This window comes from Ursus arctos, unplaced genomic scaffold (assembly GCF_023065955.2).
Source record: "Ursus arctos isolate Adak ecotype North America unplaced genomic scaffold, UrsArc2.0 scaffold_5, whole genome shotgun sequence".
NCBI lineage: Eukaryota > Metazoa > Chordata > Mammalia > Carnivora > Ursidae > Ursus > Ursus arctos.
Genome location: NW_026623067.1, coordinates 76,216,009 through 76,241,070, shown reverse-complemented (window position 1 = coordinate 76,241,070; position 25,062 = coordinate 76,216,009). Strand labels below are relative to the sequence as shown.

General features: G+C 40.5%; 2 protein-coding genes across 3 annotated transcripts in view; both read right to left on the bottom strand.

Annotated features, from left to right (window-relative positions):
* Positions 1 to 965: 965 nt before the first annotated feature.
* On the bottom strand, positions 966 to 2,535 carry GPR150 (G protein-coupled receptor 150). The gene has a single exon (XM_044384206.3). It carries the CDS (start codon positions 2,262 to 2,264, stop codon positions 966 to 968), a length of 1,299 nt encoding a protein of 432 aa, XP_044240141.2. The 5' UTR covers positions 2,265 to 2,535.
* An 8,677-nt stretch (positions 2,536 to 11,212) lies between these two features.
* Positions 11,213 to 25,062, bottom strand: part of ARSK (arylsulfatase family member K) — a 45,135-nt gene continuing 31,285 nt past the window's right edge. The window contains exons 6-8 of one of the 2 annotated variants that reach the window (XM_026498595.4): positions 22,056 to 22,280; positions 13,784 to 14,008; positions 11,213 to 11,834 (exon numbers count right to left, since the gene is read on the bottom strand). In XM_026498595.4, coding sequence (XP_026354380.2) covers positions 11,545 to 11,834; positions 13,784 to 14,008; positions 22,056 to 22,280 — 740 coding nt within the window. In that variant the 3' untranslated portion in view covers positions 11,213 to 11,544. The remainder of the gene's footprint in view (positions 11,835 to 13,783; positions 14,009 to 22,055; positions 22,281 to 25,062) is intronic. The other variant, XM_057307248.1, reaches the window with a different exon arrangement.

Genomic DNA, 25,062 nt, shown 5'->3' with positions numbered 1-25,062 from the left:
CATTGCCTTCATTTTTCAAAAGCGAGTTTTACATATACATGCAACATGGGGGGGGGAGGGGAGCGGGGCAGCTTTCTTCCCAGCTGCACATCTCCGTGAGGCTCCACCTGGGACAGTGAGCCCTGCCCGGACGCACCACCTTGGTGTTTCACTTCTCTAGTTTGCTGGGCACTCTGAGCTGGGAGGCTACGCCGGAGCACAGCACCTCAGCTGTAAAGGCTAGTTTGGGCACAGGCACAATTTCCTACAGGAACTGGGCATATCTGAAAGGGACTAAGGGAAGCTTTTACGCGTCCCTCCTACAACCCCAGCTTCTATTGAAGTGAAGACTGGAAATAAAGGCCACACTGATTTTCTTCTGAGAAAACACATTACCATGGAAAAAAAGTACTAATTGCTCTCTGGGTAATGTTTTTATTTTACAAATACTCTGTGGCTCTGCAGTGACAGCATGATTACATTTCTGACAGTATCACTGGTACAATTTCCAGGCTCCTCAGGGAGAGCGGTGTGGGGATTTTCCTTCTGGAAAGCAAGGCAGATTCTCTGGTCTCGAAGGTACGCTTGATTTAAACACGATTCAAAATAAGTAAAAACGGATGATAACACAGCAAATAATGAAAGCTTGACAATTTAGCTAAACCAAAAGATCTTATCCAGAACACTATGGGAGCGTCAAAGAGAACTGCAAAAATAACTCTGTATCTTTGTTTTTACAACTTCCCAGTGGCTCAAACTGTCTTCTCCAAACTGGGAAATATGAGAAGAACCGAAACGGAGAGAAAAAACTGGAAAAGTGTAGGAAAATGTAAACATTAGAAAGAAACAGAGTGTAGGATGGGGACAGCTTCAGGGGCAATCTCTGAGACTCTCCTGCCCGTTATGATCTAGATAGACCCGGGCCAGCCTCGTGTTCCGTGGAGGCTGTGTGGCGGCGACAGATGACCCGTCTGGCCATCGAGCAACTAGAAAGCGCTTTCGCAGGAGCAGGGCAGCGGCCGGGGGCGCGGCGGGGGTGGGCGCAAGCCGCCCTCCTCGGGCTGCTCCCGTCTAGCGTGGTGGTAATGGGGGTGGGGCCAGCGGTGGCGGTGAAGCGCTTGGTGGCCCCCGGACCCCTCATCGTCCTCCGCTCTTCCCTCCCACGAGCAGCAGACTGCGCCCAGGCGCCTTCGCAGCCGCCGCAGGAGCTGGCAGTCGCCCGCCTGGAAGAAGAGGTAGACGAAGGGATTGAGAGCGCTGTTGGCCACCCCCACGAGGTGCAGTGCCGCCGCCAGGTCCTCGGTCTCCCAGTCTCCCACCTGTCCGGACGACCACGCGGCCGCCAGCCGGGCGGCGAAGTAGGGAAGCTCGCAACTCACGAACAGCAGCGCCAGCGCCAGGCTCATCTTCAGACTCTGCACCTTCGCGCGGGGCAGCGCACTGGGCGCAGGGGCTCGGCCGGGAGTCGCCGACCAGGGCGCTGAAGGCGGTGGGGCCTGGGGCAGGCGCTGCCACCAGGCGCAGAGCAGGCGGCTGCATGCTACGCCCATGACCGCGACCGGCGCCACGAAGCCCGCGACGGCCTCATAGAGCGCGTAGACCTGCAGGTGCCAGCGCGGCAGGGGCGCGAAGATGTCGCGGCAGCGACGCTCCCCCGGCCAGGGGCGGACGGCTGAGGGCGCGGCTGGAGGCGGCGAGGGGGCGCCCCCGCGCACCACGAAGGCGGGGGGCAGCGCCAGCAGCAGCGCCAGCAGCCAGCCCAGTGCGGCGAGGGCGCGCGCGGGCAGCGGCTGGCCCTGCGGCCGGCGCACTGCGCGCTGGCGTTCGAGGGCAATGAGCACCACGAGGTGGGCAGAAGCGCCGCGGCCGGACGCCTGCAGCAGCTGCACGAAGCGGCACGACAGGTCTCCCGCCGCCCGGCGCGGCTCGCCCAGCAGCTCCCAGGCCAGCTGCGACAGCGCGGTGCCTCCGCACGCGTACAGGTCAGCCAGCGCCAGCTGCACCAGTAGGAAGTCCATCTTGCGACGCTTGGGACCCGCCCAGGGCCCGCCACCCCCGCACAGGCGGCACAGCACCGTGGCGTTGCCGGCCACCGCCACCACCAGGATGACCCCCAGGAAGGCCAGGCGGATGCCGCGGCTGGGTGGTCCGGGAGGCGGCGGCGGCGGCGGCCCGGGGGCTGGGGCCCCCTGTCCGGAAGTAAAGTTGAGACCCCAGCCAGGAGAGACAGGTACGGAGACGTTGGGCGCCGGCGAGAAAGTTGAGGGGCTGAAGGGATCCTCCATCCTTCGCCTTGGGGAAAAGGAGGTACGGAAGCGGGCTGGCAGCGCGCGGGAAACCCAGGTGGAGGCGAGGCAGTGAGGGGCACGACGCCGCGTCTACGAGTTCCCAAAGTTAGTTGAAAACGCACACACACAGAGGGAAATGGATTCGGGTAGACTTGCGCTTAGTTGTTTTTATAGGTTGTCCTCGTCATTTGTCACTCAAATGTGGGTTGTACACTCGAGGAACACACATGATTCTTATTCTCCACCTTCTCCGGGTCTCTCCTCCCAATCCCGGTGGATGGCCCTCCAATCTCTGCGGCGGCTCCCGCGGTGCGCTCGCGGTAGCCGCGGACCACCGAGCTCTGGCGCCTCACGGGTTCGCTGTCGACACGGAGAGCACAGCAGGGCAGAAGCTCGCTTTGCCTGGCCTTTGCAAAAGCTCATGTTAGCTGGGACCAACACACCAGAGAGGAAGGTCCTGACCGAGATTGTACCTCTCAAAATGGTTACGGATTGCCAGTAGGAAAAAAAAAAAATAACAACAGACACTAGTTTTGATTTAAAAGAAAAAAATCGAAAATACCATGGATCTGCATGTACTAGCATGAGAAAAACAGGAAACACAAGAAACCCAACAGCATTTGGGGCAAAGAGGAGCCCAGCAGATGAATCTTTGATAAAGATATGCCTTCCTCTGGCCAACAGTCAGAGTATTTACTTGCCGAGAACTGAAGTAATGATATTGCTTGGCAATTCGGTGGAGCAGTGATTTGCAGATGTTTCAAATACTCCTCATTACTAACTAGAAGCAGTGGATCACAGCTGCTCTCAATGATGTAAAATTCACTGCATTAGTCTGAAGAGGGCATTAATAGGTTTCATGCAAATGGTAGTACATTTGTTGATTTTTCCCGTAATATTTTCATCCAGTGACGGATGTGTCATCATGGCTCTTCATTCTCTTGATTCTGTTTTCCAAGCAGATGGAGGTTGCTGGGAGGGACTACGCCCCCAATAAGCCTAGAGAAAAGGTGACTAAGAAAATGATAAGACGGCCAATTTTTAAAAAAGAAATCCAAGTCACAGGAAATGGTTTAGATTCAATGCTGTCTCTTTTATTTTAGCCCTATCTCCTCACAAACAAATTTTAGTTTTCCTGCTGGAAGCATCAATTTGTCTTTTATGCAGCCTCCACATGATCACTGTGCAAGTAGATTTCCTGCGCTTCCTGGTCTGGGCATCTGCTGGGATTCACTGTCCCAGGCTGGGGACACATTTGGCACTTTAAGAGGCTCCCGAGAGGAGGGTTTGGTGGGTGCAGGTGACAGTCAAGACGACTTGAGGAATCCTAATTTCCAGACTGTTCTCCTTTGGCCAGAGACCTTTGTCATTTTTATCATCCTCTCCCCTGTCTCAGGCCTAACAGTGGGCCTGACACAGTCTAGAAATCAGGAAATAATGTTTTGAATTGCTGAACTAATGGATATATGATGCATTTCAGAGAACTTTGAGCAAATGTTCCTGCTTTGTCCATAAATCCATCAACCTAAGGAAAAAAAAATGCCTTTCATACCTACGCCAGGATCATCCAGAGAAGGCCAGGGAAGCTCTGGGGAAATGGAGGAGGAGCCATTCTTGGTGGAACACTTAAAAAAGAGGTAGAGCGATAGCCTTGGGAAATCAAACTCTTGGTTTAATTTTCACATTCTCCCCTCAGAGGGTTTTGCCGAGGCCTTTCTCTTTGTAACATACATCATCCCAGCTTATGATCCGCTTCTTCCAGGGAGCTCTCTCTGAGCAATACCCATAATTCAATGATTCCTCTAGCCAATACCAGCTTAATATTTCTCAAGATAATTCTATAATTTGTCTCAAATTTGTTGAAATGCTCTCATATAACAAGACTCTGCCAGCGAAATTACATTTCACAGAACTTTACTAAGACCTGATAAATCATTGATTTAAAAAAATAATTCTTCTCAGAGTGAACACATACACAGAGTTTGGAAAGTTGAATAGAACTAGAGGGCTGACAACAACACAGTTTTCGTGTCCACACATCCTCACTCCTCCTGCCCCTCCTCTAAACAGAACCCATTTAGAATCGATTTGCTGTTTCTTCTGGCATTTACTTAATTCCAGAATTCTGAACAGTAAATGCGTAATGCGCTATGTATTAGCTTCTCATTGGATAATTTCTCCCTTCCCATACTTAATACAGTAATATTGTCATTTTGGGTTAGATCTATATTTGGTGTTTACATTATTATGAAATGAAAATATTCCCAGGTGAAGTTGTAGAATATTATAAATATCATTTTCTTTTTCTTGAAGTTAATAATTCCATTGTTACATAGCTAGTTCTTCCCGTACCTCTAAGTAGTCCCTCAGTTCAGTTTTGTAACATAGGGTAGCAATTCCAGTTTATTTTTCTTGGAAACTTCCTTACCGGAGACCTCCATCCATTTCCCTCCTATGTGGGCTGGTTTCTCTCTAGGCCTACTATACAACTATCATCCTAGAATGTCTATTTGTCATCACTGAAACTCTGCCATTCTCTTGAGTTGGAATTCTTGTTTCTTGGATATCTGGTCATTTTTCATGTTTTTTTTTTTTCCCCTTTTAGTAGAACACATCATCCAACATGTCGGAAGATTAAAAAGATCACGCAGAGGCTGAGGACATAGCTGTGAGAGTCTCATTGTGCCTATTTCTTGAGTCACGTGGAATCAGTCATGTTGCCCTTCAGGACAGCTGTTACCCAGGCAGCTCTCTTTACCACGATCCTAGAGACTCCTTTCATTATCTCATGCTGGGTTTCCTGCTTTCTAATTTCGCGTGTGTGTGTGCATGCATGGGAGCGCATACGTGCTTGTTTTTCTTCTCTATTTCCCTGCTTGGTAGAAAGCATCCTTCAGTGGCTTCTTGAGAAAGGATAAATTCTTGGGATATTGCAGGTCTGAACATTTCTTTATTTTGCCATCATGCTTAACTGATGATTCGGCTGGGGTTAAAATTCTACACTGGAAATGCTTTCCTTCTGAATTTTCATGGCATTGCGCCATTGCCTTCCGGCTTCTAAGTGTTTGTGTTGAGAAGCCTAAAGCCGCTCTGGTTCCTGGGTGTGCCAATGTGATCACTGTTTTTTCCATTCTAGAACTTGATTCTTCTCTTGTCTCTGACAAATTTCACAAGGATGTGTTTAGTTGGATCCACTGCATGGGTTGTATTTAACTGCATTATTTCTCTAGTGGCCTTCAATCTAGAACAATTTCCCAGTCTTTCTTTTTCCTTTCATGACTCTGACAGGTCTGAAGTGTCCATGACACGTTTCGTAGACTGTCTCCAAAGTGGTATTCGTTTCCACATAATTAAATTTGGAATAGAGTCTTTGGCTGAAATACTACACGTAATACTGTGTTCTCAATGCAATCATTTCAGAGACATACAGTCTAGTTTGTCTCAATACCAGTGATGTTACGCTTGACAAATGTTTTTAAAACACAAGGTTTTGAGTTCTGTGCTCATCCTCCAGAGGTCGCCACTCCCTGGCCCACTGTCCACCTGACCCACTAAAGGGGTTCCATTAGCCCTGCCCCCAGTCCTTCTCATGAGTGCTGCTTGAGGTCCATGAACCAAAGTTCATGTGTGGGGGGTTCCCAGAATTTCTATTGTTATTTTCACACACATTGGACATTTAAGGATTTGTCAAAGTATCAGTTGTTTTGTTACCCATTCTTTTGGCTGCCAGTTCCCCTCCACCCCCCCGCCATGTTTTTCCAAAGGTGACCCAGTTTGAGTATCTCACCCCTTCTCAGAGGAGCTTGCCACACTTTTGAATTCAGTTTACCTGTTGCCTTGCAGCCTCAGGCACCTGATGGCCTCAAAAAAAGCTTAGATTATCTGGCTTTTTTTTCCTTGATTTTTGTTAACATGGGAGGAACATTCCCTTGCAACCTTCCCTATCCTATGTGAAAGCAGAACTCTCAAAACATTATTTAAGGAACAAATCCTTTGCTATAAATATTACAAAATTGATGCTTATTTTGTTGTCTAACTTCTTGAACAGTTTATTTCCTCTTAATAATAAAAAGTTTAAGGCTAAAAATACTCTGGGTATAGTTCTGGTTGTGTGTCACATGTTCTGAGTTTTCTCATTTTCTTTATTTTAGAAATAGCATAGAACTGTAATTTTTTGACCTAAGAATTATTTAAGATTCTGCTTTATAACTTTATTTTTTTTTTAAGATTTAATGTATTCATTTGAGAGAGAGAGGGGCAGAGAGAGCACAAGCAGGGGGAGCAGCAGAGGGAGAGGAAGAAGCAGACTCCTCGCTGAACTGGGAGCCCAACGTGGGGCTCATACCAGGACCCTGGGATCCTGACCTGAGCCAAAGGCAGTTGCTTAACCATCTGAGCCGCCCAGGCGCCCTTCTGCTTTCTAACTTTAAATTGTGTTTTTAAAGGGCTAAAAATCTTACCTGAAAGCTTAATATGTATAATTATAAATAACACACACATATATCCACAATATATGATCAGTGTATAAGAGAAGAATTCTAGCACAGGTCTAGATCTTTCCCGTTTTCCACAATGATTTTCTTCCACCTAGTTCGTGTTGAGACATATCTTTCTTTTTCATGGTCCCTCATTGCCAAGTTCTTAGTTTGATTCAGTGATTTATAATATGATTTAATAGCCAGTAAGAATAGTCCCACCTTAATTTTCTTTTTTCCATAATTTTATTAGGTATTTTAGGCTTTTTTTTTTCCATGAAAATTTTAAGATTGTTTAGTCCAATTAAGAAAAAACACCCCAAACTCTATTCAGATTAAAATCAGAATACAAAATTTATACATTAATTCTAGAGAAGTGACATTTTAATATAAGATCCTCCCATCCAAGAACTTGCTGTCATTTCATGTTCATATCTTGTTTGTATATTTCAGTAGAACTTAGTAATTTTTTCATCTATGTTGTGCCTCTTGCTAAAATTTATTTTATATTGTCATAATGTCAGATAGTTTTCCTAATTTTCATTTTTACCCAGTGATTATTCTTGTAGATATATACTTATTTTTGTATATGTAGTTATTTAACCCATTTCACCAATTCTAGTAATTTTTTTTAGGATGCCCTAGGTTTAATGAGATGGAAAACCACAAAGAGTAGAAGGATAAATACAAATCTACCACTTTATTTTAACAGAAACAAATAAAAACATATAAGGCTCCCAGTTGATGTCGATGGTTCTGGTCCAAGGACCATCATTTGAATAACAAGGTTCCAGAACCTTGGTTCCCAGATTTTGCTGCACATTAGACTCACCTGGGAAGCTTTTAAAAATCTCAGAGCTTATAGGTGGGAGCCGGGCGTTAATAGTGTAAAACAGCCTCAGGTAATTCCAGTTTGCAGCGAAGTTATGAACCATTGTTCTAGACTAGGGGTCAACAAACTGTGGTCCACAACAGGTCAAATCCTGTGTTTTTGTAAACAACGTTTCATTGGAAAGCAGCCCTGCTCATCTGTTTACGTACTGTCTATTGCTATTTTCACGCTACTAGGGTAGTATTGAGTAGTCATGAAAAAGTTGTGAAAAAGACCATATGGGTCACAAAGCCTAAAATATTCACTATCTGGCCTTTTTCATAGAAAAAGACGAAGAAGAATAGAGTCCTCTTGTCAACTCTCCTGTGCGGGCTTTTGCTAGAACTGTTTTTAGAAGGCTCTATTGAGAAGGCTACTCCCTTTCAACTCTGCCCTGCCGTGGCCTAATGTGTTGGTTTTTTAATCCAGTGTGTTATCTGAAAAACTCTAATTCCCAGCAAATTCATTCAAGAAGTGTTTATTATTCTTCTGTGTGTCAGGCACTTGGGATACTTTAGGAAACAAAAAGGACAAAAAGCCATGCCTGTACGGAGCTTCCATCCTATTGGGGTAGGAGGAGTGGGGGACGGTATAAACGAATTAAGTATGTGAACTCTACCCTGCATTGGATGGTGATGACTACCACAGAGAAAAATAAAGCAGGGACGTTCTTGTGAGAAGGGAGCAGTGGAGCAGTAGTTCGAAGGAGGTAGCAGAGTGAGCCATGTGGAAATCTGAGGAAAAAACCGTATTCCAAGCAGAAAGCATTGACAAGCACAAGGGTCTTGAGGTGCTGGATGCCTGGGGTGCTAGAAAACAGCAGGGATGCCAATGTGGCCAGAAGAGAGTGAACAAAGTGGGAGTGTGGGAGGAGAAGTGGTCTGTGAGAGAACATGCAGCCAGAAAGTTCAGGGTCCTATAGGCCTGGTGATGATTTTGGCTTTTACGGAGTAAGATGGAAAACCCGTGGAAGGTTCTGAGTATCCACTGAAGTGATGTGATGTGGTACATCTTAACAGGGTCACTCTGGTTGCTGTGTTCAGAAAAGACTGAAGAAAGCCAAGGGAAGGTTCAGGGAGACCTCTTAGGAAGCTACTGCGAAATTCCAAACAAGAGATTATGGTAGACTGGACACGGTGGAGCAGTGGGGGCAGTGCAAATGAATCCGAAAGATTGTCCTCAATTTAGTTTGTAATTAGTTTAGTCGGTTTCTCTCACATCCTGGCATTCATGTCTTAGTTTTCCAAGTTTTTCTGATGTTTCTGTTTTCATGGTTAGATACCAGTTTGAATTAGATTTTGTCTTAAAAACTCAGTTGGACCTAAGTATGATCCTATATCCAATATGCTTAAACCACTGTGGATGGTTGGTTCGTCCAAACTATGAAGACATCTTGAAGGCCTTGGGTAGAACGAGATGGATTGTATTTATCTTCACATGCCTATGTTTTCAGAACCACATTTCTATTATTATTGCTTTATTTTCCCCCTGTAATTAGCATATACACCCACACACTAGCTATCTCACGGTCTTTAGGTTTAACTAGGAGATGGGAGGTAGATTTGTATATTTTCATTTTAATTGTAAGAGTCTAATATTGAGATCTTTTCCTTAAGGGTTTTACTTTAAAATGTATCTGAAGTGAAGTTTATTTCTCAAAAACTCGTATGTAACTGCAAAGATAAGCTCATACAAATTCCCTGGAGAAGAGTAAACCAAGGAGATGAAGTGGTTCATCATGAAAACTTCAAAGACAGTTTGAAGAGGGAGTTAGGTAGAATTATCATTTGCAGATCTGGTTTTTACCTGAAAAATAGAAGATACGACTTGAAAAACTGGTACCAAAACATATGGTATTATTGGCATAAAATTAATATATAGAAAAAGAATCTGCATATATAAACAGCCAGTTAGAAGATTTAATGGAAGAAAGGTCCACCTAAAACAGCACACCACCAACAAATGATAAAACAACTAGGAATAAACTCATCTCTGCCTACACTTCAGGATCACCAGCTAGAGAGCTTAACCGGACAGTGAGAAAGAACAGTGCCCAGATGCCATCCCTAGAATTCGAATTTCACTGGTGTGGGGTGGGGCCTATAGGCAGTATTTTTTTTTAAAGGTCCTTACTTTTCGAAAATTCTCTAAAGAAACCGATCCGTATGAAGAAGACTTAGACTAGTTCTAGGAGATCAAAGAAACTTTGAAGAACGGGAAAAGGGTGCTACATTCTTTAGAATAACTGAAGATGATAAGTCAATTTTTCTAAAATAGGCTATAAATTGAATATGATTTCATTAAAAGACTAACAAGATTTTTCATTTCTGAGCTAGGCAAACTTATTCTAAATTTGCGTGGAAAACCTAAGTTAGCAAGAGTGGCCAGGACAACTCTGACAAAGGAGAGTGTTGGAAAGGACTAGTCTGACCAGAGATGAACTACCACATCAGTTAACAAAGTAGATTGGTCCACTGGAAGATAAAAAATGCTCTGAAAGCACCCAAATGTAAATGAGACTTTGGAATATGATAAAATGACATTTCAAATCAATAGAGAAAAAGATAATTGATTCAATAAAAGGTGTTATATAATGAAGTGGCATTTTTCTAACCAAGGGGACAAATGTTAGTTTACTCAATAAAAAGTCATTTGGGTAGCCATCTTAAAATAACAAACTGAAGTTAGATTTCTAATATGGAACACATTCCAGATGGGGAAAGATCTAAGGACAAAAAATAAAACTCTAGAAGTTAAGTGGCGAATACCATGCTGAATGCGTGTGACATAAAATCCCAAAGCCATAAATGCAAAGATGCATAAGTTTGCGTGAAAATACCAATTTCCACAGGTTAAAAACACCAGAACAAAGTCAAAAGACAAATTACAAAAAGGAAAAAAAATGTGGAGCTTCTCTTACAGACCAAAAGCTAAGATCCAAAACCATGGGTGTAATAAAAAAGACAAGCAATAGAAAAACAGGCAAAGAATAGAAATAGGAAAGGTCGCAGTGAAGGAAATTCAAATGGCTGTTAAATATATGAAAATATGATTTATCTTACCCATAATAAAAAAAATAAAAATAATATATATTTTTTATTTATCAGGTTGGTGAAGGATGCGAGGAAGTGCCTCACTGGTGAGAATTTAAATTGGTCTAACTTCTTTGGAGGGAATTTGATGTAATTTTTCTAGATACAGTCTTGCCCCAGCAATTTTACTTCTAGGTATTTTTAAGTGGGAGGAAAAAAAAAAAAAAAGAGCAAGATGCAGAACATTTTGTAGAGTAAGCTACCTTTTGTGTGTGGAGGGAAAACACAAAGTTTGTTTGTTAGATACAAGGTGTGGGTCTAAAAGGATACTTAGGAAGGTGGTTACCGTGGTTGCCCCTGGAAGGGAACTGGGAAAGGAGGGAGACTTCAGGCTCATAGTTAACTCTTTTGTACCTTGTGTATATATTACCTATTTAAAAAAATAGTAATAAAGTCAGCCACATCCAGGATCTGTGTCCCATCAAATGCTCTGAATACTCCCATGAAACACATCCACATGATTTATGCCCCCTGAGAGGCAGATAACTCGTCAGACACCATCAAATACAAATAACTATTTTATGGTTCATAAATCATAAGATAATTGTTAAAATTGTCTATATTCCATACTTTTCAGAGGAACATAACTTTATACTATTTGCTTCCATCCTTTTAATACCTCCATTAAGTTGTTAGAAGTTAGTAAGAATGAGGTCTTGATAGTAATCATTTTTGAAAATATGTAATTCTGTAACGATTACTATTTTATTTTAAAATAGAATACGTTCTTTAAAAGGAACTAAAAATCAGTAATTATTAAAACAAACATATAAAAGCTAATCATGATCTCTTAACATATCTCTATTCGTTGCTCTCGAACATTATTTTCTAACTTTAGTTCAGATTTTAATAGGATTAATGGGGGTTTTAAGCCACCAATCAATCGCACTTTCATACTTCCTTGGTTCTTTCAGCCAGTCCTGATGCCACCTGAGGTTCGCTATAACATTGGAATAGTTCTGCCCTACACTTTGCTTCCACTTGATAAACTGCTCTTTGTTGTATTGGTGGACAGAGGCAGAAACCTTAGGGTAGTTTATAATGGAACGAAGCTTCTGATCCAAAGAATACGTAACTTCTGGAAATTTTGTAGCAATATTTGTTAGCTCATCTGGATCTGAGGAAAGATCTGGAAGAAAAAAAGGAAATAGCTGTCAAAAGTTACCTGCTACAGAAACATATTTTAGAATATCATGACTCTGTGACAGATAATGCATTTGAGTTTATTTTTATTTTCAATTCCTCTTAGCATAATAAGATAAAGGACTGTATAAATGGTAAAGAAATATACCAAAGGTGTCCAAATTACCTTCCTACTATCATCCTGCTCTCTCATTTTTTTTCTTATCCTTTCCTAGATGACAGAAATAGATGAACTCATCACTAGTAAGCTGGCTTAGCCCTAATTCTTCCTGGTTTTGATGCCTTGTTTACTTTGACATACGGAGGAAAAAAAAATAGTAATGCTTTTATTGTCCCATTGCAACAGCCCCAAACTTGCCAGATATAAGAATTCTTTACATAGTCAAGTCATATTCTTGCAACTTCACTTACTCTTAGTTTTCCATATACTTTAGCATCTTGTGCTTGGATTTTTTAACGTTCGATTCATCAACACTGTCCATTTGAGCAAATAGCCATGGAAATAAGAATGTATCTCAGTTGCTACCACCAAGAAAAGAATGATAAATATTTTGGAACATGATACCCTTTTTTACCGAGGTAAAAGGAAGTCAGAGAATATGACTGGATGTCAATCTAATTAGAAAAATCGCAAATCAAAGATCTTATGACAATTTACTTAAGATAATAAATGAACATTACATGTTGAGGGAAAAACCTCTATGGGCCTATATGGTGTATTTGCCAGAAGAGCTCTGAAAACACTGATGAATTTGTTAGGTGATTTCAGATGGCACCTCTTTGGGAAAGGGAAGTCAGTGAACAAACCCTAGAGAATATAGGAAATGTAGGCTCACCCATTGATCCTTTTACAGTCACATCTGCTTTTTGCAGAAAATGTCCAATGAATGAGCAAGAGATGCCCATTACACATCAGGATGAAAATTTAAGGACTACCCTTTGAAGCCAAGAATCTCCTGCTCTTAGAGTTAAGAGGGGAGGTGGAGGTCAATCAGTTTAGCCCCTAAAGAATTATTTGGAGTTAGCAATTTTGACATTTCTAATTGGAAAGGAAACTTAGGGGGAAATGAATATTAATAATGGAGTATTTTATGTGAAAAAAGGGGGCAAAGGATAAATAAAACTTGAATTTAATAATGTTGCTTTAAAATTAATTCACAAAGGGGTGCCTGGGTGGCTCCATCGGTTAAGCGTCCAACTCTTGATTTTGGCACAGGCAGAGAGAATTTCTCAAGCAGACCCCCTCTCAGTATAGGGCCTGATGTGGAGCTCAATCCCAGGACCCTGAGATCATGACCTGAGCCAAAATCAAATCCCCTCTGTGCCCACACACTCTCTCTCTCCAAAATAAATAAATCTTTCTTAAAAATTTAAAAAATAAAATTAATTCACAGAGTAGTAAAACTAGCAGGCATCTTTATAGAGTAGGAGCATGGATTTTGAAGTTAGATGTGGCTTAAAATCCCAGTTCTGCCACATAGCTGTGCGGTCTTGCACAGGTATTTGAATCCCTTTGACCCCTAGTCTTCTCTATAAAATGAGGATAATGGTATCATCTTAAATAATAAATGTAGCATGTCAGGATTCACAAGATATAGGGGTTAATCTCCAGAACAGCTGAAATCAAGGTATAATGAGAGGGTGTTAACTACTATTTAGGAAAGATAACCATGACTATTAGAAGACACCTTGATCAGAGAAAACCATGGTTTCGATCTTGAGACCCGATCAGAAGCCTTCAGACACTTGCTCTGAAATTCAGATGATTTGCAAAGCTGCAGCTCACGTGGGCAACCTTTTGTAGATTGTCCTGGCATGAGAAGCAGCAGATATTTATTTATTTAACCAATGATTTCTGGATCTCTTGAGCAACACCATGGAGTCAGCTCATTCCATATAATACTACACTTAAAAAAAATGTATCGACAGATTTACCGAAGAGTTGAGGCAATACTGAAGTACCATCAGAGTAGGCTATATACTTCCATTGGTTAGTCCGAAGCATATACGTGGAAGCATTCACATTGCTTCCATGGAATTCACTCAGAATCCAGGGCGGATGTAGGTTTTTGAATTTATGCGCATTCTTAAACATTTCTGATGATAATGGCAACAAAGAGTATCCACTCAGGTTCTGAGGCAAAGGAGCTCCAGCAATATCTATGTAACAAAATAACATAATATTTCTAAATACCTTATTCTTTCATTAGTTGAGATATATGTAAATGACATCATTAGATGCTATGGAGACCAAAGACCACATATAGACATTGTAAATAGACGGCCTAGGTCCAAATACTTACTTCATGAGCCATGTGGCCCTGGACATGATATTAACCACTCTGAACCTCAGTTTCCTCATTTGTAAAAGGGGAATAATAATCATACCTGTACTTCATATGCTTATTTTAGGTTTAAATATGATGATTTATGTAAAGTTCTGAGAACAGTACCTGATAGGAAATCCTCAACAGATATTAATCAGTCCTTTATTTCTGAATGATAAATAATTACAGTTGTTTCTCACATTTGTTCCACCAGATATTAAGATAAAAGACCTATATGAGAAAGGGGTTTAGTAGTCATATATGTTTGCAAAGAATGATTAAAATTAAGTATGTAAATTTATTGTAGATGTAAATGTTTTGCTGATATATATCATAAACCTTTAAGGGTGGTATAATAGTATGCCATTATTTCCAAAGTTATTTGATGACATAACATTTTTAAGTAGCATATTGAGGGGCTAATAATATTTTGCAGAACATATGTTGGAAATCCTGGATTATACTGATGTAGGGAAAAATACTTTATTTTCCCCTTATAAACCTATAAAACATAGCATGAGAAATGTCTAACTTAAAAAGAGGTATTTTTAAAAATTGCTTTTAAGGTACCTGGAACTCAAACTATCTTTTTCCTATAGAAAAATTACCATTAATTATGACTGGGTACGTGGGATGGTTCCAAAATGAGTTTGCAGTTGCTTTCCACCCCTTTTCTGGTTTCCATGTCCCGTGTTTTTTAGGTATAATTAAATATGTCCAATGAAAAACAAGAAGTAATATATCTGCAATGCTAGGAGTTAAACAAAATTGAATAAGAAAGTTAACATGACTAAGCATTTGAGGAAAAATACGTTAATTGCAGGAGAACAAGGAGGTCGAGGAAGACCTCTATAAATCTTCTGAAGGTATGTGTTTTACATATAACGTAATTTAAAAATCCGTATTCTCCCATTTCCTTGGAGGGGGCATATTACAAGTACTAATCTGCCAATCAGTCATAATCACGGACTTTTTTGAAGAAAGAAAGAAAGATTAGAGATAGCTGGTTAAAAACAAAAGGAGTAAAGGGGCGCCTGGGTAGCGCAGTCGTTAAAGCGTCTGCCTTCGGCTCAGGGCGAGATCCTGGCGTACCGGGATCGAGTCCCACATCGGGCTCCTCCGCTGGGAGCCTGCTTCTTCCTCTCCCACTCCCCCTGCTGTGTTCCCTCTCTCTCTGGCTGTCTCTCTGTCACATAAATAAATAAAAATCTTTAAAAACAAACAAACAAACAAACAAACAAAAGGAGTAAAGACATTAAAGAGGATGTGTGAGACAAAGGGACTGCCTGAGATAAAACTCACTGAGCCACAAGGCAGTAGGCCCCTACTGTGAGGTCTACCGTAAGGAATGCAAGCAGTGGGGAGCAGCTGGCTCAGGCTGGTCTCCTGGCAGCCGTCAGGGGGCACCACCAGTGAGGCGTAGAAAGGGAGAGAAGAGGACTTCAAAGATGACTGGGAAGCAGGGACCAATTGGTATATACCCAGGACTGGGAAGTTCCCGTATTCAGCATTTTAATAACCTCTGATGCTTAGAAATACCTTATTTCAGATCTATTCTTAGCCCAATTTTCCTTAAAAAAAGGTTGGAAGACTAAGAAAATTGTTTTTCTGTGTTTATATGAGAAGTCAGTAGTAAACTGGGAGAAGAGCGCAGTTGAGTTTTTTTAATTCATTCAACAACCTAGGCGCTGTTCCAGGTGTAAGGAAACAACAGTAGAGAAGGCAGGTAAGCTCTGCTAGAGCTTACATTCTAATGTGGGGAGACAGACGCACAAACATGTCAGGTGGCGCTGGGTGCAATGAAGAAAAATCAAGCAGGGCAAGGGAGACAGAATGATGGCGAGTGTGTGTTCAGGTGCCGTTGTATATAGTGTGGTCGGGGGAAGGCCTCTCTGATGAGGTGACATGTAAACCCCAAGGAAGGGCCAGGGTGAATCCCGTAGATACCAGGGGGAAGGGCAGCCCCCTAGGGCAGAGCAAATGTACAGATCCTGAGGCGGGAGCCTGCTTAGTCCACTCCCCAGACACCACGGAGCCCTGAATGGCTGGAGCAGAGTAGGTGAGGGGTGCAACTGTAAAAGAGGACTGAGAGATCATGTTGGAATCCCAGGCCCAAGGAGAGATTCTGAATTTTACTCTATGTGAAAGGAAAACCAGCAGAGGCTTCGAGTAGAAGCACGCCATGCCTGACCGAATGACCTCAGGGTGAATTGACTAAAAGCGGTCCGTGCAGCAGGTGGGTGGAGGAAGGTACTGCAGGAGTCCAGGCAAGAGAGAACAGTGACTTGTTGCCAGTCTATTAGGAGTAGTGTTATATACCTTTGTAAACTGATGAAGAATAAAACCCCTGTCAAATATCCAGAGTATTTAATAAATACTTGAGCTATTGATTAGCTTCTCTGTGCTGCAGGAAATGGGGTATTCACTTCTCATACATTTATCAATGATGTCCTTAAAAGCACGTTAGCCTGAACTGCATTTCAAAAAGCTCTTTGATCTTCATTTAAAACCCCTTTTTGGGGCATCTGGGTGGCACAGCGGTTAAGCGTCTGCCTTCGGCTCAGGGCGTGATCCCAGCGTTGTGGGATCGAGCCCCACATCAGGCTCCTCCGCTATGAGCCTGCTTCTTCCTCTCCCACTCCCCCTGCTTGTGTTCCCTCTCTCGCTGGCTGTCTCTCTCTCTCTGTCAAATAAATAAATAAAATCTTTAAAAAAAATAAATAAAACCCCTTTTCATACGTTTTTTCCTTCTGGTAAATCTGTCATTCGAATTCTGTTTTAAGTAAATTTCATCTTTCTTGGTAGTATAAGCAAAAATTAAAAGTAACTGCAGGATTCTCAGTAAAGGGCCTTGAATTTAAAACAGTGAACGAATGGGGGAAATGCAGACCTGGATACATATGATGGTTTCCTGAAGAGAGAGAAGATTGTATTTCTTCCTGAGCATATGAGCGGATAAAAGACTAGACTGGTACGGCAGTGACGCACACTGCGTTCATGTTTTATGGCATACCGAAGAATACAAACTACTAATGATGACATGCCTAACATTAATCGTTTGCCATGTTCCAGTCATTGTTCTAAGCTTTGCAATAGCCGCTATTATAGTCACGTTATTGATAAGAAAATTGGAGACCAGAGATGTTAAGTAACTTGCCCAAGGCCAATACTGAAGGAGGGATTTGAATTTCGGCAGTCTCAGGCCAGGATCTCTGGATTCTTTAGTACGACAACACACGTCTTGCTTTCCTGTAGTTACTCAACTTCACCATATTTTTTAGGTAATAAAAACAAAATAGTCTGTGTAGAATGCTTCTCCCAACCCTCCACTAAGATCTTGTAGCAAGAAGGGGTTTGCAATTTGAATCCATCACAATTAAGCATTCTTTTAAACACAACTGCGTTTTTACATAATTACATTTTCACAATTCAAAAAACACGGGTTTCTCTTTTATGTGAGAGGAAGGCAGGTATTTTACAAAAAAGATCAACAAAAGAAAAAAATTCACATGAAGTTAAGTTTAAAACAGAAAATCAAAACAATTTTAATTTTAAAGTGAGACTACCTTTATTTCTAATGGAGCCAAAAGATGCCGATAATAGGTTATTAAAGAAGAAAAAATATGGGGGAGGAAGTTTTAAAGAATAATCTCTGAAGTGATATCAACTTTAATAGCATAAAGAATTCCTGTTCATAAAAATGGCACTCTTCTGCCAGTATTAGAAAATGATAATGTGAAAGTATACCAGAAAGGACTATTAAGATAAACAGACTAAGAATACCCTTTCTACTTTATCATAAAATACCATTTTTATAGGAAAGAAAAAAAAAAAACTCTTTTAAAATACCTTTTATATTTTTTCCCCAAGTTTTTATTAATTTTACTATGCTGTGCAATACTAGTTGCAGGTGTAGTTAAAATACCTTTTAAAAACTATTTATAAATTTAGACTTTTTAATAAAAGCATTGTAGCCTCTTAAATTTGAACAGGCTCTTCATAGTAAGGTAGGTTTATTAAAACAGGAATCTCAATTGGTTTTTCCTATTTAATATCCTTCTATTTGAGGTGTTTTTAATCACCATCTCTTATATGATATTTATGAGATTCATAAGGGAAGAGGAGGTCTGGCTGGAGGCTTTGATCTAAGAAATTTAATCCCATACTCTGTGTGTAATTTAGATTCATACAAAATAATACAGCTATGGCTAAGCTAATAAAGAAAGGGCCTTTAGAATCCTAAGAATAGATTATGTTTTATATCTATCGTAAACTCCTAATTGGTTAGAAGAATCACCAAAAAAAAGCCCCTTGTAGATATGTTATCACAATCCGTGTATCTTACTTATTAAGCAGAGGTGAAAGAGAACATACTGTCCTACGGGTCCAATTTTTGAGTTAATCTTCACTGAAGTAACTTTAAACTCTTCCAGTACTGAGCAACTTCATTTTAAAAGGTAGACTGAAACATCAGATTAAACACAGACCATCAGAACAATTCTTCCTTGTTGGCTGGTGAGAATGTTCAACAAGGCAACAGTCTCTGTTTATGGCCGTTCATCCTGGTGTAATTGTTACTAGTCTCCAAAAGGTGCTAATTTGCACAATAAATTAGATACACCCTATCTCACTAAATAAAACAAAAACCCCCTGTTTATACAGTTTCAAGCCTCCATTTTCTTTTCGATAATTCATGGGGGCCATTTTCACATATCATGTCACCGTTTAAAATAAAATTGACTGTTTTTTTACCCAGTCTGTTACTACTTGGTATTCATATTGTTTCTGATTTTTTAACTTAATGCAATACCACAATAAATATCCATGGAGATAAATCTTTGTATATAGCTATAGGTTTTTTTCTAAAATTGGTATTTCTAGGTCAAAGAGTATGCGTTTTTATTGCCTCCAGAAAATCTGTGCCAGTTTATACTCCCAGAAGCAGAATAAGGAAAAGCCTATTTCCAATATAAGACTTCCATATATATATATTTTTTCTATATTTCTTATATATATTACATGTATCGATATATATCTTATAAAATATATATATTCTTATATATATATTCTTTTTAATCTTTGCAAACTCTGAATGTGAAAGAAAACTGGCTTCTTGTTTTAATATTTTTCTGACTACCGAGTTTGAACCTTTAAAATATCTTGGCCATTTGTGTATCTTCTCTTGTGAACTGTTTGTTTATATCTTTCTGTCCCTACTTTAGTAGGGTATTTCTCTTTTTCCTATAGATTTGTAAGAGCTCTATGAATACCAATGCTTTATCACTTGAAAAAAGGTTAATTTTAGATAAATGATAATGTTGCCATACTGTTTCCTGGTTCCAACACAAGATTCTTGCTGTACCCCTTCATTATTCTCTTTCTACCTTATCTCCGGCTAATATCTGGTCAGTAGGATGTTTCAGTGTTTTATAGAAAAAGACCCATGCACAGATGTTCTCCTTCCTGCCCCAACCACATAAATGTAATTTTTCCCTTTTGGTGATAAAAAGAAATTTGTAATGAAACGTATTATAAACTGTGCTAAGCCTGAAGATGCTAATTTCCAGTTTAGAATTAGAGAGACACCGATTTTTGGCTTAATTTCCTTTACTCTAGTTGGGCATATCTCATCAACACATGATCTAAATGCTGTTAATATATTCTGTGGGAAAATGTGACTCAGAAGGAGTCTATTACAAAGAATCAGTGAAAGATAAAAATAAGTAAAAATCTACAGAGAACTGTGAGTTTTAGAAAATTGTAATAATTAACAAATTGCAGGAAAAAGAAATTGGAGAGCACCTACATAATTTCCAGAAGAGTAGGGAAGGAATGGAAGGAGTTTCTGGGAATGCTTGGTTTTGGCTAATGAAATGCTTATTGTCATGCAACACAAATTAGCCAGGGATAGGCAGGTATCCCCCTAGGTGTCTTATAAATCCCGCATTCTAACCAATTTTATTTAGTGTTTTCTTATATAATCTGTTAGCTAAATACATTGTGAAATCTTCCAATGTGAAATCTTGCAGATGCTTTTTAACTTTTATGATATATAAAATGGCAAGTAGTATTAATGGTGGGTCAAAATTATAGAGTAGAAAATTTGCATTGTAGGCAAATATAAAACAATGTTTAAAGAAAAATGACTTAAACAATGCATATTAATCACCTTACATATCAGGTGATAGGCTACTAAGCACAGATAGAGTAGGACTCACTGCAGACAGCTCCCTGTACATAATGGTCAATTGAGCTGCTAGAGTCAGAAAGACAAACAAAATGTCATATATCACTAGGAAATATATTGAGGGGATACTGAGAAAGAATCAGCCCAACCTTTCATGATTGTTTGCAGTTCTGGTCACTGTCCTTCAAGAAAACAGAACAAAGCTAAAAAGTTCAGCAAATTTGGAAATGGGGTGGGGAGACTTCTACATGAGGAAAAACCAGGGGAGCAAACTACAAAGAAATGCCACCATCAAGAAGCCCCTGTTCCACCCCCGACCTGGGTGGCTCAGTCAGTTAAGTGTCTGTGTTTAGCTCGGGTCATGATCCCAGAGTCCTGGGATCGAGCCCCACATCGGGCTCCCTGCTCAGTGGGGAGCCCGCTTCTCCCTCTCCTGCTCCCCCTAGCTTGTGCTCTCTATCAGATAAATAAATAAAATCTTAAAAAAAAAAGAAGCACCTGTTCCTAAAACTATAAAGATGATAATAAGAGAGACACAAACATACATAATCATATACACACTTCTTATCAAAACAGAAATGAGGAAGTAATCAGGATTGCTTGAAAAGTTTGGGAGCCAGAAAGCGGCAGAGATATGGCTAAGTGTGATAATTGCTTTGGGACATAGGGGAACCAGCAAATGACAACTAAGAAACTGAAGAGATTAAAAATATCATCAGGCAAAAGAACAGCAAAGAAGTGTGTTCAAATATACAAGAAATGATGTAAAATAAGAGAGAAAGGGAAAAGGCACTGAAAAAAAAATTAACACTAAAGAATTTTAAGACCCTGGAATAGTCTTCAGTTAAATGAAGGAAAGGACTTCATAGCAGAAGGAAGGAGATGAAAAAGAACTTTCTTATGTCTTTGGTTTTCAGATACATGTTTCTTCCACATTTCGATATATACCTATGAAACATACATATCTTATGTTGTATTATCTTCTTCTTTCATCAAAATCTATTTATAAGTAGATGGTACTTTCTGTAATTGATGGTGCCTTAGAACAGAAGGATTTCAGTATTTAAATGTTACTGAATTTAAAGTAGTCTGCTAAATTAGATAGAGACTAACAGTTCTATATGATTTCCTCTGAATTTGCTGACGGTATTGTTCTGTTACCTTCAACAAAAAACTGTTAGCTACCCCTATCCATACGTTGCTGTTCTAGACGTATGGTTATGCTTACAGACATTAAAAAGCTAGTAAAGTTCTCAGCACAGAACAATGTAAAGATTCTGAAGAGAAACAGGTTCACACATCAGATTAAGAGACTTTTCTAACGCTGTACAAAATTAGTAGTTTCAAAGTGGATAAAATAACCCAGAAGGGAGCTACTTACACTTTTGAGAGGTGGTGGTAGAGAGTCACGTGATACACAAATCACATCTGTAACGTTACGAACCTGAATATCTTCTGTGGCTGACTTTATAGTCATGTCCTGATTGTGAATCTTCTGAAGGGAAGAATGGCCATCATATATGAAGGCTACAGGAACCTGAGGACGACCACCCCCATTTTCCAGATGTGGATCGGACTCACAGTTAAAGGACTTGCTCAAGGTTATGAACCAGTCAACAAAGTCTCTCACTACTTCGCTTATTCATTTTCCAACACTATTACAAATAAGTATGGACAGAATTGTGTTACTTACCAAGCATAGTCGGGTAAATATCCACAAGAGAAACCACAGTTGGTACTTGTAGGTTGGCCTTAATTCCTGGTCCCATCATCAGGAGTGGAACGTGGGCGCTAGCTTCATACATACTCATTTTATAAAACTGACGATGCTCCATGGCCAGCTCCCCGTGGTCTGAGGTGAACATGACAATAGTGTTCTCGAGAAGATCTAACCGGCGAAGAGCTAAAATAATTTCTCCTACAATACGAACCAAGATAAATCTTAATTAGCTTTCGGTTTGTGTTCTATCACAGTGAGTTGTAACAGCTGTCTCAGAAGAGGATGCTTCTTAACATCCGGATGTCAGCTAGTGTTCTTAAGTAAGTTATGCCGTATTTCACGTGCCTGCTCCTCACCTGACTGACGAGAGAGAGGAAGGAGAAAATGTAGTACCGACAGGATACGTTTCTTTATTTGGAGATTATGCTGGCTTGCTTTCTATGTTCCTATCAGAGATTGGGGAAACTTTCTTCCCCCCTTAGTGACTTAAATGAAAAAAAGAAAGACAACTCTAGATGTCAGCACTGTACTGCGTCTCAGACAATGAAAGGATTGGTATTATCACCAACCCACAAATTCTGCCCCATGGGAGGTCAGAACTCTTCCTCCCTGCTACCCCTTCTCCCAGATCCCCAGTTGGCAGGTCAGACTTAGCATATTCTTGGATAGGGAATAACTGGGCAATATCTTTTGACCAGTCCCTGTCTCTTAGTGTCCTCTTCCTTGTAATTAAGAGAATCACAGGAAGGCATAGTCTAGAGAGAAGAGTCATCCCTATTTTAGCAGTTTCCAAGTCCTGGCCTACAGGGGTCTGTCTTATTAAAAACAAAACCCACAGGTGATTCGGAGGGTCTGTCAAACTGAGACCCACTGTTCTATGGAGTTATTTACAGAGTGCTGACCATCAAGATCTTCCAACTGGACAACTACAGTGGCTTCCTAATGGGTCTTCTTGTTCATATATCTCTTCCCATCTAACTCTTGTACCACTTGGGTGGCTATCTTTCTAAAATATCAGATCATGTCATACCCCAGCTTAAAACTTTTTAAAAACTTTCCATTGTCTAATTCTTCAACAAGCTCAGGACCCTCAACTACCCCCTAGACCTTTCCCTTTTATAGTCCCAAACTACTTAGAATCCCTGAACTAGTAATAATTAGGTTGGACTTCCTTGCCTCTGTACCTGTCTGCTTGCTTCTGTGTGGAACGCCTTTTCTCCCACCTTCTACCTGGCAGATTCCCATTCTTCCTTTATGACCTAGCTCAAGCATTATCTCCCTGGCGAAACATTGCCTGCTCCTCCAGGTAGACGGACTCGCTATCCTCGAAGGCCCCTACAACTTGTATTCTGCTGTAGTTACAACAACACGTTACAAGTGCTGGTGTTTATACTCACTCCGTAGATGTTTACTGAGTTCTTACTATGTGCCAGGCACCATGGATGCAAAGCTAGGCACCTGGGATGCAGTCTTGATTAAGACTGAAGTCCCTGCTCTCATGAGGCTCCCCTCGTTCAAGGGAAGCAGGCCATCGACAAGTAAATAGATAGAACAATTGAAGAGTATGATGTAAACAATCAAGATGATAAGGTAGAGAGTAAGGAAGATGGTGGGGCTGGTATACTAACGCATGGCGGTTGGGAAGACATCCCCGAGGAGGGGATAGTTGAACTGACAGCTAAATCTGAGAATAGCCAGCTGTGTAAAAAGCAAAGGGAAGGGCATCTCAGGCAGAGGGAAAAACAAATATAAAGGCCCTGAGGTGGAGCAAGAGCTTAGTGTTTTTAATTAAAGTGTGATTTCATAATAATATTCAATTAGTATCAGCAGTGCCCCAAATAGTGCCTGATAGCTAGCTAGTGGGCACTAAGTATTTGTTGAACAAACACAGCGAACAATAAGAAATACTCTCTGGTGACAAGACTAGTGTGGATATCACAAGATATGACCTATTTCATAAACTTAGTAGTTGAAGTGAGCTGCTGCATTTTTTTTCTCTAAGAGACGTCAAGAGATATTCCCACACCCCCTGCAGCAACATTATATACACAGTATTTCACCTTAGTGGCAATGGATGAACGGATAAGCTGCAAACTTTCCAAAGTGATTTCCAGGGGCAAATGGGTGAATACTCATTAGCATCAGAAAATATGAAAAAAATTCATTTGTAGGGATTTAGGATTAAAGAAAGTTACTTTAAATCTCATTTGCATTTAAGATTGAGTATTTAGAAAATCCTTAGGACTTTTAATTCATATTATACTTGGTATATTATAAATAATTTATCCTTTTTTTTTTTTTGGCTTTCTGCTTTATACTTTTCTATTTTTGTCCAGTGAATGCTTTTTAAGAAACTGCCGCTCGTTCACTCTCAAAATTTACTTTGTACAGAAGAGGTGCCTCCCTCATTACACTAATGCAATTTGCATACTCCAAAGTATAGCAAAATATGAAAATACCTGGTTAGATGATTTTTTTAAACCAAGCGTTCTCCAATCTAAACTGGAAACTGCCATTAACTCTACAAATGAGTAAGCAAAACATTTGCTTGACAGTCATCTTATGGAAGCAGGCAGGGTTTTGAGCTGAACTGGGGAAGGAATTCAGTATGATTCTGGACCAGAATACACATGGGGAAAATGATGTCAGGTTTAGTTAAGTCTTGCTCTAAGGGGCCTGGGAAGAATGGTTTTGTCTTCTAATTATTACAAGTCTGGGAGAATTCACGAGATTCTGTGACTAAACTCTTATCTCTTAGAATCTAAACTGCCTTACAATTACCTGTCACATGTGTACCTGTGTTTGGTTCAATACGATTCCTGTTTAAAGCAGGTAATACCCTTCTATGGTCCTGTCTTTATGTATGAACAAATCTAAGCATTTATTAATTTATGAGTAATTAAGATAGAAAAGGCTTTTTATTCTTTGATTAATAATGCAAACTATTCAATTTTTATATGTGTCAAGGTTTTTGCAATTC

Bases quoted from the DNA above. Each gene is read 5' to 3' on its own strand.
- GPR150 (XM_044384206.3), bottom strand. From the start codon at position 2,264: ATGGAGGATCCCTTCAGCCCCTCAACTTTCTCGCCGGCGCCCAACGTC.